The sequence below is a fragment of the Cucurbita pepo genome, chromosome LG14, assembly GCF_002806865.2.
Source record: "Cucurbita pepo subsp. pepo cultivar mu-cu-16 chromosome LG14, ASM280686v2, whole genome shotgun sequence".
NCBI lineage: Eukaryota > Viridiplantae > Streptophyta > Magnoliopsida > Cucurbitales > Cucurbitaceae > Cucurbita > Cucurbita pepo.
In genome coordinates this window covers 4,634,474-4,648,759 of record NC_036651.1, presented here as the reverse complement: position 1 = coordinate 4,648,759, position 14,286 = coordinate 4,634,474, and the positions used below count along the sequence as shown (strand labels likewise).

Here is a 14,286-nt window from a genome sequence, read left to right as displayed (position 1 = left end):
TTGTGGTACGATAGCTCGTGGGCCTCCTCCCTCATATCACATCTCCTCCTGACATTAGCGAATTTATACTACCAACTGCATCTGTGGCGTTTGTAGTTTAATAGTGATGAGCTTCTATCTACTCATAAGAAGTTTATTTCTCAATTGGATAAATACCTTGGGTTCCAGTGGTTCACCTCTGTTGTTACCTTAATCATGTATGGTAGTGTCTTTGCATCCTTAATACAACCATTACGAGTGTCGATTCAAATTCATGAATTGGTATCTACATTCAACTTTTATCATAACACGAGGCATAGCAAAAAATTTCATGTGGTGTACCTATATATCCGGTTAGTTTTTCTCCTCCCAAATTGACATCATCTTTCATGATATTCTACGTCTTATTGGGCATACTTGCCTATTGGAACTTATCTGGTGTGGTTTTATGTAATAGCCCAAAAATAAATAAACAAATAAACAAATAAAAATAATTATAAAAAAAAATAGTTAAAATAATAATAATAATAATAAATAAATAAACAAAAAATAACATTTCCCCACCTCTCTCTACCAACCTCTCATCCATTCCCACAATTATCTCTTTTCAACCCATCCTCACGACGAGTAAGTAACAGTTACTAGAAAAATAAACAGAAAAAACAATAATTGTCAGATTTGAGAAAAAGAAAAAAAATGAGAATGGCTTTTATACAATCCTATTTTTTTTTTTTTTTAATCACATCCAATTAGAGTTAGATCTCCATTGAATTATTACCATGGTTTAACTTTGAGTTAGAAACTAAATGTCAATCATTTATACGATTTCTAGCAAATCACGTCACATTAGTAATATTAGATTAAATTTATACTAGTAGTCAAATGAATAGATTAAAATAGAAAGACTTAGAAAATTTGTGAACAGTAAACACTCAAATAAGGAAAAATTTGGGAACAGAGATCCAGATTTAAAAATCACAAACTAAATATAGAAAAAAAGTAAAAACGAGAGTAGTAAAGCCTAGAATAATTTGAAATAGCGTATCTACTCTTTATACAACAGTAATCATGGAAAATAAGATTTTTAATAAAAATATAATTATAGACATCAACATTTCAAGACTTTTAACAATAGACCTATGTAAATTAGATAAATAATTGTGTAGATTTCAAACTTGAAACTGATGTCATGGGCTCACATAGGTGGACTCGGATTTTAAAGGAGGAATCGAACTTTCATTAAAGATATATTCGTGACAACGACTTAAGCTTGCCAGGTAAGTGGTCTTACAATCAGCATGGTTATATTTGATGTTGACACGTGTCTGTGGTTCTACACGTGTCATATATACTGATATGTGTGAATTACCTGTTAATCGGTATGCTTATATTATGTATATGTTATGTTATAATATGTGAATTGTATGATAATAATTATGGTACGATGTGTTCAATGATAGGTTTAAGATAGGATACGAGAAGGATGCACGAAACAAAATGTGACGATAGGAGTAAAATATGTTCATGAAACGTTAAGGTTAGGTTACATACCGGAGTGTTATGGATAGGAGAGATTGATGAAAGAATACGGTTAGGTTATGGGTAGAAAGGGATAGGTTTGTGATAGATTGATAGAACGATAGCGTTAGGATACGTTCCTGTAATGATATGACTAAGGTACGTTCACGTAACAATATGACTGTAATAGGTGTAAGAACGTTAAGGCTATGATAAGTTAGGGAACGATATGACCACGAAGTGTTTACGATATTCAATATTTATGATACGAAATATTGTGATGTGATTTGATGTGTCATGTTTAGATTGTTTTGTGTGACCATTGAGGAAATTGTTGTATGAATTGCACATTATGAAATGACATGTTAAAAGCATGGAGCGTTATGTTATGTTTTCTAAATTGTATGTATACAACATGTTATGAATGACATGATATCACGACAAATGAAATGAAATGTAACCCCGTTAGGATTATGTATGATAAGTAGACTGAAAATGAGAAATGACATGTTAAGCATGAAAGATGATAGCTGGGTTATATTCATTAATGATAAAAGTAGAAATATTTGGGAACTCATGCATTATGTGTGCTCATGTATTTGGGGGATACCCTTACTCCATCACGAGGGTACGGACGCGTACATCCAATGGCAGGACAACAATCGTTATGTTTGCATAGCGCTGCCGTGACGGTGACTAGTTCTAACGGGTGTCCGGCCTAAGGAGCTCCCAGAGTATACTCGTCAGACAAGGAAAGTGGCCCAGCGGTGTGTGAACTGACTGGTGAGCCCATACTCACATGTATGGGCTGTGTGTAGAGTATATGATACACGTCCAAATTACCCGTTAGAACAGCACCGTAGGAAGACAGATTGAAAGATAGGTCTCATCATCTCGTTTGCATGTGATTGTTGCATTTAACCCCAATAGTGGGGTCACTTACTAAGTATTTCTTTAAATACTCAAGTCATGTGCTACTACATTTTTCAGATTAAGGCAAGGCATTCCTGTATGGCTGACGACAGCATCGCAACTCGAGACTATGGAGTCACTTACTGAGTATTTCTTTAAATACTCAAGTCATGTGCTACTACATTTTTCAGATTAAGGCAAGACATTCGTGTATGGCTAACGACAGCATCGCAACTCAAGACCATGACACATGCATAGGATAGTAGTATTTATTTTCTTAGACTTAGGCTAGAATAGGATGTTTTTAACTTAAACGATTATTTATTTTATTTAGTCTTTTGTTGTGTCGTTTTAGAGATATTTTTTAAACACGTAAGACAATAACTGTGTTTTAAGTTGAAGGTTATGTTTTATGAAATTTAAATGAAGTCTTCAGCATTCAATGTTTATGGTACGTATATAATAGCGACCTTATTTATAGTACCTTGCTTAGGCTACTAAAGAAAAACCTACTCTTGTATCGTGCCTCTCTCGAGCATGGTTAGAATGACTTATAACCTAGACTTCATTACATTGTGTTAGATTATGATCAAATTGTACATTAAAAAAATACATGAACTAATACGGAATTAAACTTAAAATGTAGACATCAAACTAACTTTTTAGTAAAATATAAAATTGATAAAAGACGTGCGCACAACTAATAATAATCGACGGTGCATTTAATTAGTTATTTATATATTGGCACCCTCGAGGGGAAAAGACGATTCTACCCTCCATGGCTATTTATGACTGAAGCAGACTAATCCCGGAAAGGACGGCAGAACTGGAATGGCATCTTTGAGAGAGAATGACGAATATACCCCTGGAAGGAGGTTTCTCCGAAATGACATAGCCTGCAAATCCGCATCAGCGTGTAACCACTCTTTCTTTATTATCTGTAACTTAGTTGGCGTCCATGGCCGCTCCTTCTCCGAAGTCCCCATTGACCTTCTTCTCCTTCTTCTTCTTCTTTACTCTTCGGTCTTCCCCCCCTATATATCATCCCCCTCTCCACTCCCCCTTCTTCAGCTCAAACTCAAGCCCTAATTCCTGATCCCTAATTCCTAATCCCTAATTCCTGATCCCTAATTCCTAATCCCTAATTCCTAATCCCTAATTCTATCTCGCTTTCTTACTCCGATGGCGTTTGTCGCAGACCAATCCGGATTCGAGGACTGGCTGCCGAAGATGGCGGAGAGGCTGGGCGGAGAGGGGCTGATCGGGGAGCTTTGCAATGGATTCAATCTTCTGAAGGATAGAGAGAAGGGGGTGATAGATTTCGAGAGTCTGAAGAGAAACGCGGCGGCGCTAGGGCTGGCGGATCTGAGCGATGAGGATCTGAGAGAAATGTTGAGGGAGGGGGATTTCGACGGCGATGGCGCTCTCAATCAGATGGAGTTTTGTGTTCTTATGTTCAGATTGAGCCCTGAATTGATGGACGAATCATGGTTCTTGCTCGAGGATGCTCTAAACCAAGAGTTTAAGGGCTTCTGTTGATTTTTCTTTTTATTTTGTAATTATTATTAATTACTGATTTATTTACTTCACTTTTTGAATATACTGGAAAACAAAAAGCCATTAAGCCATTAACTTGTGTTGCAATTTTTAGCTTTCAAATTATATCCTTATAATTTAGACATACATTAATTAAAATTTTATAAGATGTAACGATCTGGGTATTCTCTCTCAAGATGTAACGATCTGGGCACTCTCTCAGAGAGAGGCTCGATGAAATTGACATATATGTGAAGATGCGGACTACCTGTGCTTGGACAGAAAGACCACCCTATAAATTGACTTTGGGCTAAGAAGGCCCCCGGAGCCTGACTTTGGGCTAAGAAGGCCCCTGGAGCCTTTCTTGCGCAGCTAAGAAGGCCCCCGGAGCCTTTCTTGCGCAGCTAAGAAGGCCCCCGGAGCCTTTCTTGCGCAGCTAAGAAGGCCCCCGGAGCCTTTCTTGCGCAGCTAAGAAGGCCCCCGGAGCCTTTCTTGCGCAGCTAAGAAGGCCCCCGGAGCCTTTCTTGCGCAGCTAAGAAGGCCCCCGGAGCCTTTCTTGCGCAGCTAAGAAGGCCCCCGGAGCCTTTCTTGCGCAGCTAAGAAGGCCCCCGGAGCCTTTCTTGCGCAGCTAAGAAGGCCCCCGGAGCCTTTCTTGCGCAGCTAAGAAGGCCCCCGGAGCCTTTCTTGCGCAGCTAAGAAGGCCCCCCGGAGCCTTTCTTGCGCAGCTAAGAAGGCCCCCCTCCGAGGGACCTGAGCCATCAGTGAGATACCACTCTGGAAGAGACCTACGGGCCAAGTGCGAGAATCTTTGTCATGGTACGTGCAAAAATAAATAGAAAATTTCATAGGGATAGAAATCTTTGTCATGGTACGTGCAAAAATAAATAGAAAATTTCATAGGGATAGAAAATGAAATAAGTGGCGAGGATGGTTCCCATCCCACTCCATCTCGTGCAGATGTCTAATTGATAGGTTGCAATTGACCAAACTTGTATGTTAAACCCAATTTGATTATTTTATTAATGTTTAATTAATTAATTATATATATATATATATATTATTTTTTTAGTATATTTTATTAACATTAATTGATTTCTTTTTATTCTTATTTAATTTAATTTTAGAGTNTTTTTGGTTATTTTGATTTTAGGTTTTTTAGTTCTTTACTCTTTTCTTTATTTTTTGGAAGACTTGTTTTTATTAGTTTGAAGCTGTTTAAAAAATTTATTAACTAAAAACTATAATGATCTAAATTATAAAATTATAGTTTTAAGAAAAAGAACTTAAAAACTTACTTTTTAACTAAATAAAATATAACATAAATTATTATATACTCATTACCTTGTAGGTTGACTCAATGAGCGTATAACATTGCATAATATTGTAGCAATGCTAAAACATTGCATGACCACCAAGGTATGTTCGAGACGTTGCTTAGAGCGTCACAATGCTACAAAAATAAAGAAAAGGGTGGAAAATATGCTCAGTTTAGAGACAACATCTTAACACTATCTAATTTTTATATAAAAACATGTTTTTCAATATGGCTGGAGGGACTTCTCGGGATTCAAACACCAAATACATCAAAAACAGCATTCGAGAGACTTTGAGCACTTCTATAGAAGTTACGAAAACGATTTCAAGGCTTGATGTGGATATTATACCAGAAATGGGAGATTGACACAATGAATATAATTTTATTTCCAACCTTTTCTTAGTATAGATATGTATTTTAGTCCAAATACTTGTGGTTCTTTTGCCGAAGAGTTTGCCCCCTCCATCTATGGAAACTGGAGATGAGTTCAATCCTGCTTGTTTGTTGTTCGGCGGCCAAGCTTAGACGAGGTTTTTGACCAAATGGTGTGCACCTTTCTTTTTTCTCAAAAAATCTTGATAGAATAGCTGCACCAAATTATCATCCCTACAACTTGACAAGTACATTTGGGTAAACATTTTTTTGTCAAAGTTTTTTTTTTTTTTTTGATCATCGACTCGAGCATGATCTAGAACTTAAAACAAAGACTAATTTCAATAATAAATTCCATATGATATGAATATTATCTGATGCCTTTGCTGCATCATACTCTGTGGATGAACCAATAATCAAAGAGTCATCCGCTTGAAGTAACTTATATTTAACCGATAAGTCATATTTATTATTTTGTGCACAAATTTAATACGTAATGGATGCTAAATAAATAGTTGAAAAGTATTTGAAATATTCTAATATTCTGGTCAAAGAATTTTAAATTTAGAAGTCTCATTGCTTTATGTTTTATTTCTTAAAGCATCTCTTTAGAAATGGAACACCTTTGAGAGAAAATAAACTTGTTTGAGAAATAAAATTTTAAAATTCATTTATAATTTTTTGTCTGCCTTTTATTTACATTAAATATTTCTTAGTCATGACTCACCGATTAAAATCAGTTATAAAAATATGGTAGGATTGGATTGAATTGAATTGCAACCCTATTTTTTAATGGATCAGATTAACTCAACAAAAAAAAAATAACAAACGTTAAGTTTTCAAAAAATTCAACCCAAGCCAACACAACGTTCATGATTTTGGTTGGGTAATTTAACTTGGTCCAAACATCTAGTCATATAAATAATTCTATTAATGTGTCGGTTTTTATAGTCAACTTTGACCAATGCTACAAATAAAGTAAATATATTCTTACGTCATAGAAATTTGATGCCTTTCCTTTATCGTTCATTTTTCAACACGTAAGTATCAATCATTGTTACTCTATTTCCCTACATTTTCAACCCAATTGAAATATTCACATCTACCGTCCAAATTTTCAACCGAAACAACAGCACTTAACAATGGAAACACAACCCAAAGTTGAACCCATATAAAAACATTTATTTCAAACAAATACAAAAATTTGAAAATATGTTATTATATATAAAATTTAAATTTATACATAGCAGATAAATTTTTAAAAAAATTTAAAATTTTCGATGCTCTAGTAGATATAAAATTGAAAGTGGGATAGTTCCGAACGTCTTTCAATAATTTTAGTGCTACTTTTATTCTCGGTTCGAATCTTAATGTTCCATCTTCCCTAACTTGCATTAGTTTATTAGCCAGAGTCTTATTTGAGAAGAATAGAATTTTTTTTTTTTTTTTTTGGGTTAAAAATCATTTCGAATAATCAACATTGGTTTTACAAAATAAATAAATAAATAAATAAAAATGAAAGTGTTTTAAAAGGTATGCCAAACTAATATTTAATTTTATCAATATGGATACAATGAATATACCTTTAAAATCATAAAATTAAAATCTAACATGCTTTAAATGAAAAAATAAGTTACAATTTTTTTATTAATATATTATAATATTTTAATTAATTAACAATATGATTTCTATGATAAGTTGGTGTAATTTCAACGGGGATTTAATTATTATTTTACTTTTTCTTCACAAAAATATTATTATAAACTTATTAAAAATTTGACTGTCTTAATAATACAACTTTCCTTATTTTTAAAATCTTGTAAAAAAAAAAAAAATATTATTGATTTTGTAAGAGTATTTTTAAAAGTTTAAAGATTATTTAATTTTTATTTATTAAATTTAAGGAAATTATTAATATATTTTTTAAGAGTAATTTTTATTAATTTAGCAGCGAAAACAAAAAAGAAAAATGGACGATGGGGTTGGCGCGAAGACGAGGAAAAATTTCAGACGACAAAAGGGAAGGCAGGTGAAGAACATTTCCCACCTCTCTTTCCCAAAATTCCTTTACGTTCGTTGAAATGGTAAGACGAATACGCCAAGAAGTTTCGATTCTGCGTCTCTTTTCTCCTTCTTATTGCTTCCTGTTTCGTCATGGAAAACGACCCACAAACCATCCCCCCGTAATTGCTTCTGTTTTAAGCTTTCATTGGATCTTTCCCTGACCGTTTTGAATCTCCGCGACGAATTCGTTTCCAGGTATTGAGGCTGTCTCTTGCTTTTGATTCCTTAATCGTCTAATCTTTCTATGCATCTGATTCCCTTATCTTTATTGTGATTTCGTTTTTTGTACGATCGTGTTCTTTTGCTTCTACGTCTCGGACATTTGGGCTTTTGATCAATTTCTATTTCGATTCCTAATTTTGGGGGGTTCTCTTCTTTTTACGTTTCTAATGGCTGGAAATTGAAGTTTCTGCTCTTTTTCTGAGAGATGGAGGAATTCTTTTTTGATTTTGTGTCTCGTTCTGCGTACAGAGTTAAAGGGAAGTATGTTCATGTCCTAAAAGGTCCTACAATTATTTACTTTGGGCTCTGGATTCGTAACAAGATATTCACCTTGTTACATTCCTGAGCACGTTTCTAGAAGGAGAAAATGTCGTATGTTCTGAACTTTTATTTTCCAAAGGTAGACAAAGGGTTTTCCAGCTATTCAATCTTGACCACCATAAGGGTGGTTGTCTGATTCCTTTTGGGTCCATGGTAAAGGTCAAAACATCTACACTTTTTTCGTTTTGAAATGTCAAAGGTCTTTTTATGAGTACACTAGGCGGTACAGTGACATTCTTGCTTGGAAGTTTTGAGTTTGAAATACTTTTCAAAATTGAGGTGTAAGGCATGTAGGCTTATCATTAGTTAGTCGAGTACTATATATTAATGCCTTGTAAAAGATTTCCTCTGCAACAGGCTTTTAGCAATGGGAAGCATCATGTCTGAGATTAACTTGAAGGACTTTTTTGTTCCCAACTATATTTTATCTCTTGGATCAGAGGTGGAAAGAGTTAGCCATCCCCCTGTTTGTCCAGTTATTGTTTTCATTAACTCCAAAAGTGGCGGTCAGCTTGGAGGTGAACTCCTTGTCAGATACCGTTCTCTTCTCAATAAAAATCAGGTAATTTGACCTGTGTTAATGCAGGATATTATTATTTCTTTTTTGAGTTTTTTACGGTTGTGGATGTCCGAATTTGAGGCAACTTTCTTCAGGTTTTTGATCTGGGAGAGAGTCTTCCTGACAAGGTGCTACATCGACTTTATCATAACCTTGGCATGCTCAAGGACAAGGGAGATCTCTTGGCTGCTCATATCGAAAAGAATCTTAAACTAATTGTGAGTTACTTGTCGAGTTGGGATTTCACTTATATTGTCTACCAGTGAGAACACATGATTGAGTGTCTGTTACGGTTTCATCAATTGTCGAGGCCATAAGTTGTCAATTATCACCAATCTCTACTCCTTGCTCTTAATATGTGATTCTAATTATCAGGTTGCAGGTGGAGATGGTACTGCAAGCTGGCTTCTTGGAGTAGTTTCTGATATGAGACTGCCTCATCCACCTAAAATTGCTACAGTACCATTGGGAACTGGAAACAACCTTCACTTTTCCTTCGGCTGGGTATCTTTTTCTTTTGTTACACCTGTGCTTTTGATATTTTTTTTGGCTATCTATATGGATAATGGTGTTTACACTCATATTATCTAAGGCTATGTTCTTCATGTTCACGGGATTAAATTAAAATGTTAACGGATCAGAAAATCTCAACTTGTATATTTTGTTTAGTATTTGGCTTAGAAATTTTAGTCATTTCACTGGAAGATGTTCTAATGGTCTTATCCAATGTAAACTCTGACAAAACCAATCATGTCTATTTCCTGGCAAGACATTTAGCATTTCCTAATATTTCGAGCCTGTTCAGAAGTTTTTTCTATGCAATCACTTATATGAGCTGTCACTTTACCAGGCACCATGTCAATTGTGCTTTCTGTGTACATTACTCTTGGTGCTTGGACTGATTTAAGTCTGAGTTTGAAAATAGTAACTGTTGTTAATTCACAGGGAAAGAAAAATCCTGGCACAGACCGTGAATCCGTTGAATTATTCTTGAGTCAAGTAAGGAGTGCAAGAGAAATGAAGATTGATAGGTAAAACATCTATAAACGCCAAATCCAAGCATGTTTCTTAAAAAAAAATTTGTTCTAGCATGATCAACTAATTATGTAGTGTAAGGGTGTATGATGTACGTATATTTAAACATTGTCATTACAAATGTTTATCAATTGAAGTGTGAAATAATATGATTAATTCTCAACTCACATCACCAATGCATGGGCAGACTAAGGGAGTTATTTAGTGGATGGAAATATAGATAATTGTGGCATGATTCTGGTATTACCAAGCTACTCCTTTTTAGATCAACTAGTCATTTTGTCTTAAATAACTATCTGTTAATTGAATGCTGCACCGGCATGGCTGTAGATCAAAAGCTTTGTTGCTCAGAATCAGGCGCAGTTTCTATCATTGCACATATTTAATATGTTTACTGAATTTTAGTGAAATGGAAAAGTTTTTTGGTCAATAAGAATGAAACTGTTATTGTTTTCTTCATAAACTCAATTTTTTTTGTATTCCAGCTGGCATATTCTCATGAGAATGCGAAGTCCGAAGGAAGGTTCTTCTGATTCTATTGCATCTCTTGAGCTGCCTCACTGTTTGCACGCATTCCATCAGGTATCCCAGCCTGTAAACCAAAATATAGTAAACTTGTCTTGGTTCTTATTTTTTAAAAAATTTCCTTTTGATTCTTTCCACTGCTTATATGTTTAGCATGTTGAAACTGTTCTGACTCAAGCACTAATGCTCACAATCCATCGGTAGGAAACTAAAAATTTCACGAGAAAAATGAAGGCGTACCTAAAATATGGACACCACCAGAGGGATAAAGAACACTCTGATTGGTCCTGTTGAATTATGAAATTAAATTCATGGATTGATTGGAAAGAAATAGTAATAAAATAGAAAAGAAAATAGTAAACTTTACCTCTACACCTCAAGAGGGCATCAACAGGTTTTAACAATTGTTACATTAAATTCAACTAATTGGTTTGAATCAAGGTTTATAGCGAAGTTTAGAATTAGGATTTCAAAGCATCAAGTATATTTTTCTAAAAGCAACATTAAGTACTTCTTACTCCAATTGGAGTTGAGTTTTAGAATAGTATCCTAATTAGCTAGGAAATAAAACAAGCCTATATTTGGATTTCTGTATTGCTGCAAGAATTTCATTTATTTATTCTTTTATTATTCACTAACACTAGAGATTTTCAATTACTCATTAGGGGTCGGGCTTGAGTTTGCTAGCTTTTTACTGGTGTGATTTTTTTTTTCTTTTCTTTGTATGGTATTGTGGTCTATGTTTTTCACCTTGTTTTGGCCGTTTTCAGGACGGTTGGCATCTATTTCGTGGTGGATTTTGGAATTACTTCAGTATTGGTAAGAATTTTTTTTGCTTCATCACATTCTATCACTTCACTGAATCATTATGTAATGACATTAAAAGTATATTGTTAAAAAGGTTAAATAGCGTGGGTGATTTGAATCATGTGGCTTCATTTGATTGAGCTATGGGTTTAGTAATGCAAGCCTCCAACCCTATCAATTATTCCTCATGTATACTTTTCTGATTCCAACGACAGATTTGTCATTCAAATTCTGCAGCCACGATGTTTTTACATGCCTCCACAGATAATTTCGACTTTAGTCAGCTACTGAGCGAGCAAAGAAGCAAAAGTGACTAGCTCTTTACCTTTATTTGATTAAGATCAAATCAAGAATAGCCCTATAGCACAACCCTCCTACATTATCATAACCGCGATATACTGTGTTTAGTAATGATATGGGGTCGGATTACTAGAATTATCCTTTTTTTAAACAACATAAGGAATCTTGACCTTGATATGGAGTACAATTGGACTATGCCTTTTGGCGTTGTATGATAGTTTAACTATTTTATAATAGACAATGTTAGCATAATCCATGTACAATGATGAAGCTCTATTTTAATTTCTGCCTGGTACAGGTAAACTTAAAAACATTCCAATTGAGTTCCTCAGAAATTTGATGAATGGTCTATACAGGAATGGATGCTCAGGTATCATATGCTTTTCACTCCGAGAGAAAGTTGAATCCAGAAAATTTTAAGAATCAATTAACCAATCAGGTAATGATTTATTTTTCCTTTCAAGTCTGAAACACCTTAATTTACCTTTAGGATTTGCACGAAAAATGACCAATAATTCTCCATTGTTAAATCTTTCTCACGTGCCAAGTAAATTTGATCCTTATTAATGGGGAGGGAGCCTTGCCAGTTGTCAACTGCCGACAATCCAAGACTTTTCCTGATATCTGTAGTACTAGAACATTGTCGGAGATGAAATATATTATATTTAAATTATCTATAATTTAGCTCGCTAGACATTTGGCATGTTATGTCTCATGATTATATCCGCTCTACATTAAATGATGGGTACCTGTATGTTTTGCTTTTCTATAGTTTTTCTAGGTTAACATGTGCTTCAATTGATTTACTTTTGCGTCTTTACCAATACTTTTGTTCTAATTATACTAAACAATCAATGTCTTTTTTGGTTGAGGCAGAAAGCATATTTGAAGATTGCTTGTAAACAAGGATGGTTTGTTTCTCCTTTATGTCATCCTCCTTCCAGGTATGTCTTTGGTTTATCTTTATATGATTATTTAAGCAGTGGTCACCTGTCTAGATCATTGTTTATATTTAATTCAGTGTTTATCCCAGAGTTGGTGTGCATGAACTAACCCAAGCAACATTCGTAATTGTTTAAAAAGAAAAATATGATAGTTGTACCTTTATGTCTGGACCTTAGGTCGTGTTATCTGCCTTAGTTTCAACTAGCAACTAGTTGCTAGTTCTTGTCAATGTCAACATTCTGTGATTTAGAATGAGTTGATGTAATGCAGGAACATAGCAAATCTTGCAGCGGTGAAGATCATGAGGAGGGAAGGTATCTGGGAGGACCTCGTGATTCCCTCAAGGTGATTCAAAATAACCTTTTTTCAATGGGTTGGTTGTTCATTTTGCTGCCTAACATTGCGTCATATGAAATGTTTACTTTCTGCACATGGCGGAGGTGCAAATGATTGATCTCCTTAAAAATGGATAATAGGCTTTGACACACTCTTTCCAATCTCAAATGCAGTATCAGATCTATAATTTGTCTCAATTTGCCAAGTTTTTCTGGTGGACTTGATCCTTGGGGAGATCCAAGCAAAAATAAATTACATGATGTTAGTTCCAAGCTTGTTTTCCGCTCTTAAACCGCGAGCTGTTGTTTAGATCATTCTGGTTGTAATTAACATATTACATAATGTTATGTCTTACAGAGAGATCTAACTCCTCCATATGTGGATGATGGGCTTATTGAGATCGTTGGTTTTAGAAACGCTTGGCATGGGCTCGTCCTGCTTGCGCCAAATGGACATGGAACTCGTCTTGGTCAGGTAACTTCAAGCAAAAACCAGAATTGGATCAGATTCTAAAACACTCTTAACGAACTGACACAATTGTAGTAAATCACCTCCCTCTGATGCTGTGCGAATGAAACTAACACTACTCTTGGTTGCCCCATTCCTAATATTGATGCAGGCAAGAAGGGTTCACTTCGAGTTTCATAAAGGTGCAATTAACCACACGTACATGAGAATTGATGGGGAGCCATGGAAGCAACCCCTTTCTGTGGAAGATGACAAAGTGGCGATAGAAATTAGTCATTCTGGTCGAGTCAACATGCTCGCCAACCTACCGTGCCGAGCTAAAAGCGTGCACGACCCTTCTTCAACTCACAATTACGGCAACAGAGATTATTATATCAACAGGGATGATAAATTTGCAGAAGAAGAACATGTGGTGGTAAAGAAGTTTGGTGCAGCTTCTACGTTTAAGTTTGTGGACGACAGGGACATAGTTCATTATCAATAGGTACACACAGACGTATTGGGTTATCTTAATTTTGGTTTTTGGTGTATATGAATGATCATGATTTGATATGATTGATTGATGAATGAAGTAGTTGCTTCAGCTGTAAGAGATTGTAGTGTAGTTTCGTTGGTAGATAGATATTGTCTTTTTTTTCAGTTTTCCTTTCGAGTTTTTTCTCGAAGCTTTTAAAACTCGTCTGCTAAGGAGATAATTCTACATCCTTATAAAAAATATTTTGTTTTCATCCTCATACGGTGATATGCAATATGTTTAAAAGGGTATTCTTGTACGCAATGAATTATTTAAAATTAACAAATTTGTAAAAATAGTTCCATGATAACATATCTGTGGGTTAAATACCAAATCCATGGGACAACACACCCAACTNTTTTTTTTTTTTTTTTTTTGTTTACTTTTCCAAAAATAATTTATGACAATCTAATATTAGAAACTAGTTTTTTATAAATTAATTAAAAGTATGAAGATTTAATTCAAATATTTAAAATATATAGATTAAAATAGAATAGTATGGCTTTTTAAATTTGAATTTGAATTTATTTCTATTTTTTCAAAAAAAAAAAAAAAAAA

At 34.6% G+C, this 14,286-nt stretch overlaps 2 protein-coding genes across 4 annotated transcripts; both read left to right on the top strand.

The window, feature by feature from the left end:
* Positions 1-3,120: 3,120 nt before the first annotated feature.
* LOC111810070 (calcium-binding protein PBP1) lies at positions 3,121-4,041 on the top strand. Its single transcript, XM_023696624.1, has one exon. The coding sequence runs from the start codon at positions 3,592-3,594 to the stop codon at positions 3,946-3,948; it is 357 nt and encodes a 118-aa protein (XP_023552392.1). The 5' UTR covers positions 3,121-3,591; the 3' UTR covers positions 3,949-4,041.
* Positions 4,042-7,594: 3,553 nt separating this feature from the next.
* LOC111810862 (diacylglycerol kinase 5-like) lies at positions 7,595-13,850 on the top strand. Of its 3 annotated transcripts, none has more exons than XM_023697673.1 (13): positions 7,595-7,891; positions 8,581-8,801; positions 8,894-9,016; positions 9,174-9,302; positions 9,744-9,829; positions 10,319-10,415; positions 11,129-11,177; positions 11,822-11,904; positions 12,342-12,409; positions 12,681-12,755; positions 12,920-13,007; positions 13,104-13,220; positions 13,366-13,850. In XM_023697673.1, the coding sequence occupies exons 2-13, from the start codon at positions 8,607-8,609 to the stop codon at positions 13,696-13,698; spliced, it is 1,443 nt and encodes a 480-aa protein (XP_023553441.1). In that variant the 5' UTR covers positions 7,595-7,891; positions 8,581-8,606; the 3' UTR covers positions 13,699-13,850. The 3 variants fall into 3 exon arrangements, with proteins under 3 accessions (XP_023553441.1, XP_023553440.1, XP_023553439.1); XM_023697672.1 differs by having other exon boundaries at positions 8,597-8,801; positions 13,366-13,804; XM_023697671.1 differs by lacking the exon at positions 7,595-7,891 and adding an exon at positions 7,929-8,179 and having other exon boundaries at positions 8,597-8,801.
* Positions 13,851-14,286: the final 436 nt, after the last annotated feature.

What these genes read in the sequence shown, in the direction of transcription:
- LOC111810070 (XM_023696624.1), top strand. Translation starts at nt 3,592, where the DNA reads ATGGCGTTTGTCGCAGACCAATCCGGATTCGAGGACTGGCTGCCGAAG.
- LOC111810862 (XM_023697671.1), top strand. Translation starts at nt 8,124, where the DNA reads ATGGAGGAATTCTTTTTTGATTTTGTGTCTCGTTCTGCGTACAGAGTT. An exon ending in GACCTCGTGATTCCCTCAAG is followed by an intron (nt 12,756 to 12,919) that starts GTGATTCAAAAT and finishes TCTCAAATGCAG; the next exon opens with TATCAGATCTATAATTTGTC. An exon ending in ATGGAACTCGTCTTGGTCAG is followed by an intron (nt 13,221 to 13,365) that starts GTAACTTCAAGC and finishes ATATTGATGCAG; the next exon opens with GCAAGAAGGGTTCACTTCGA.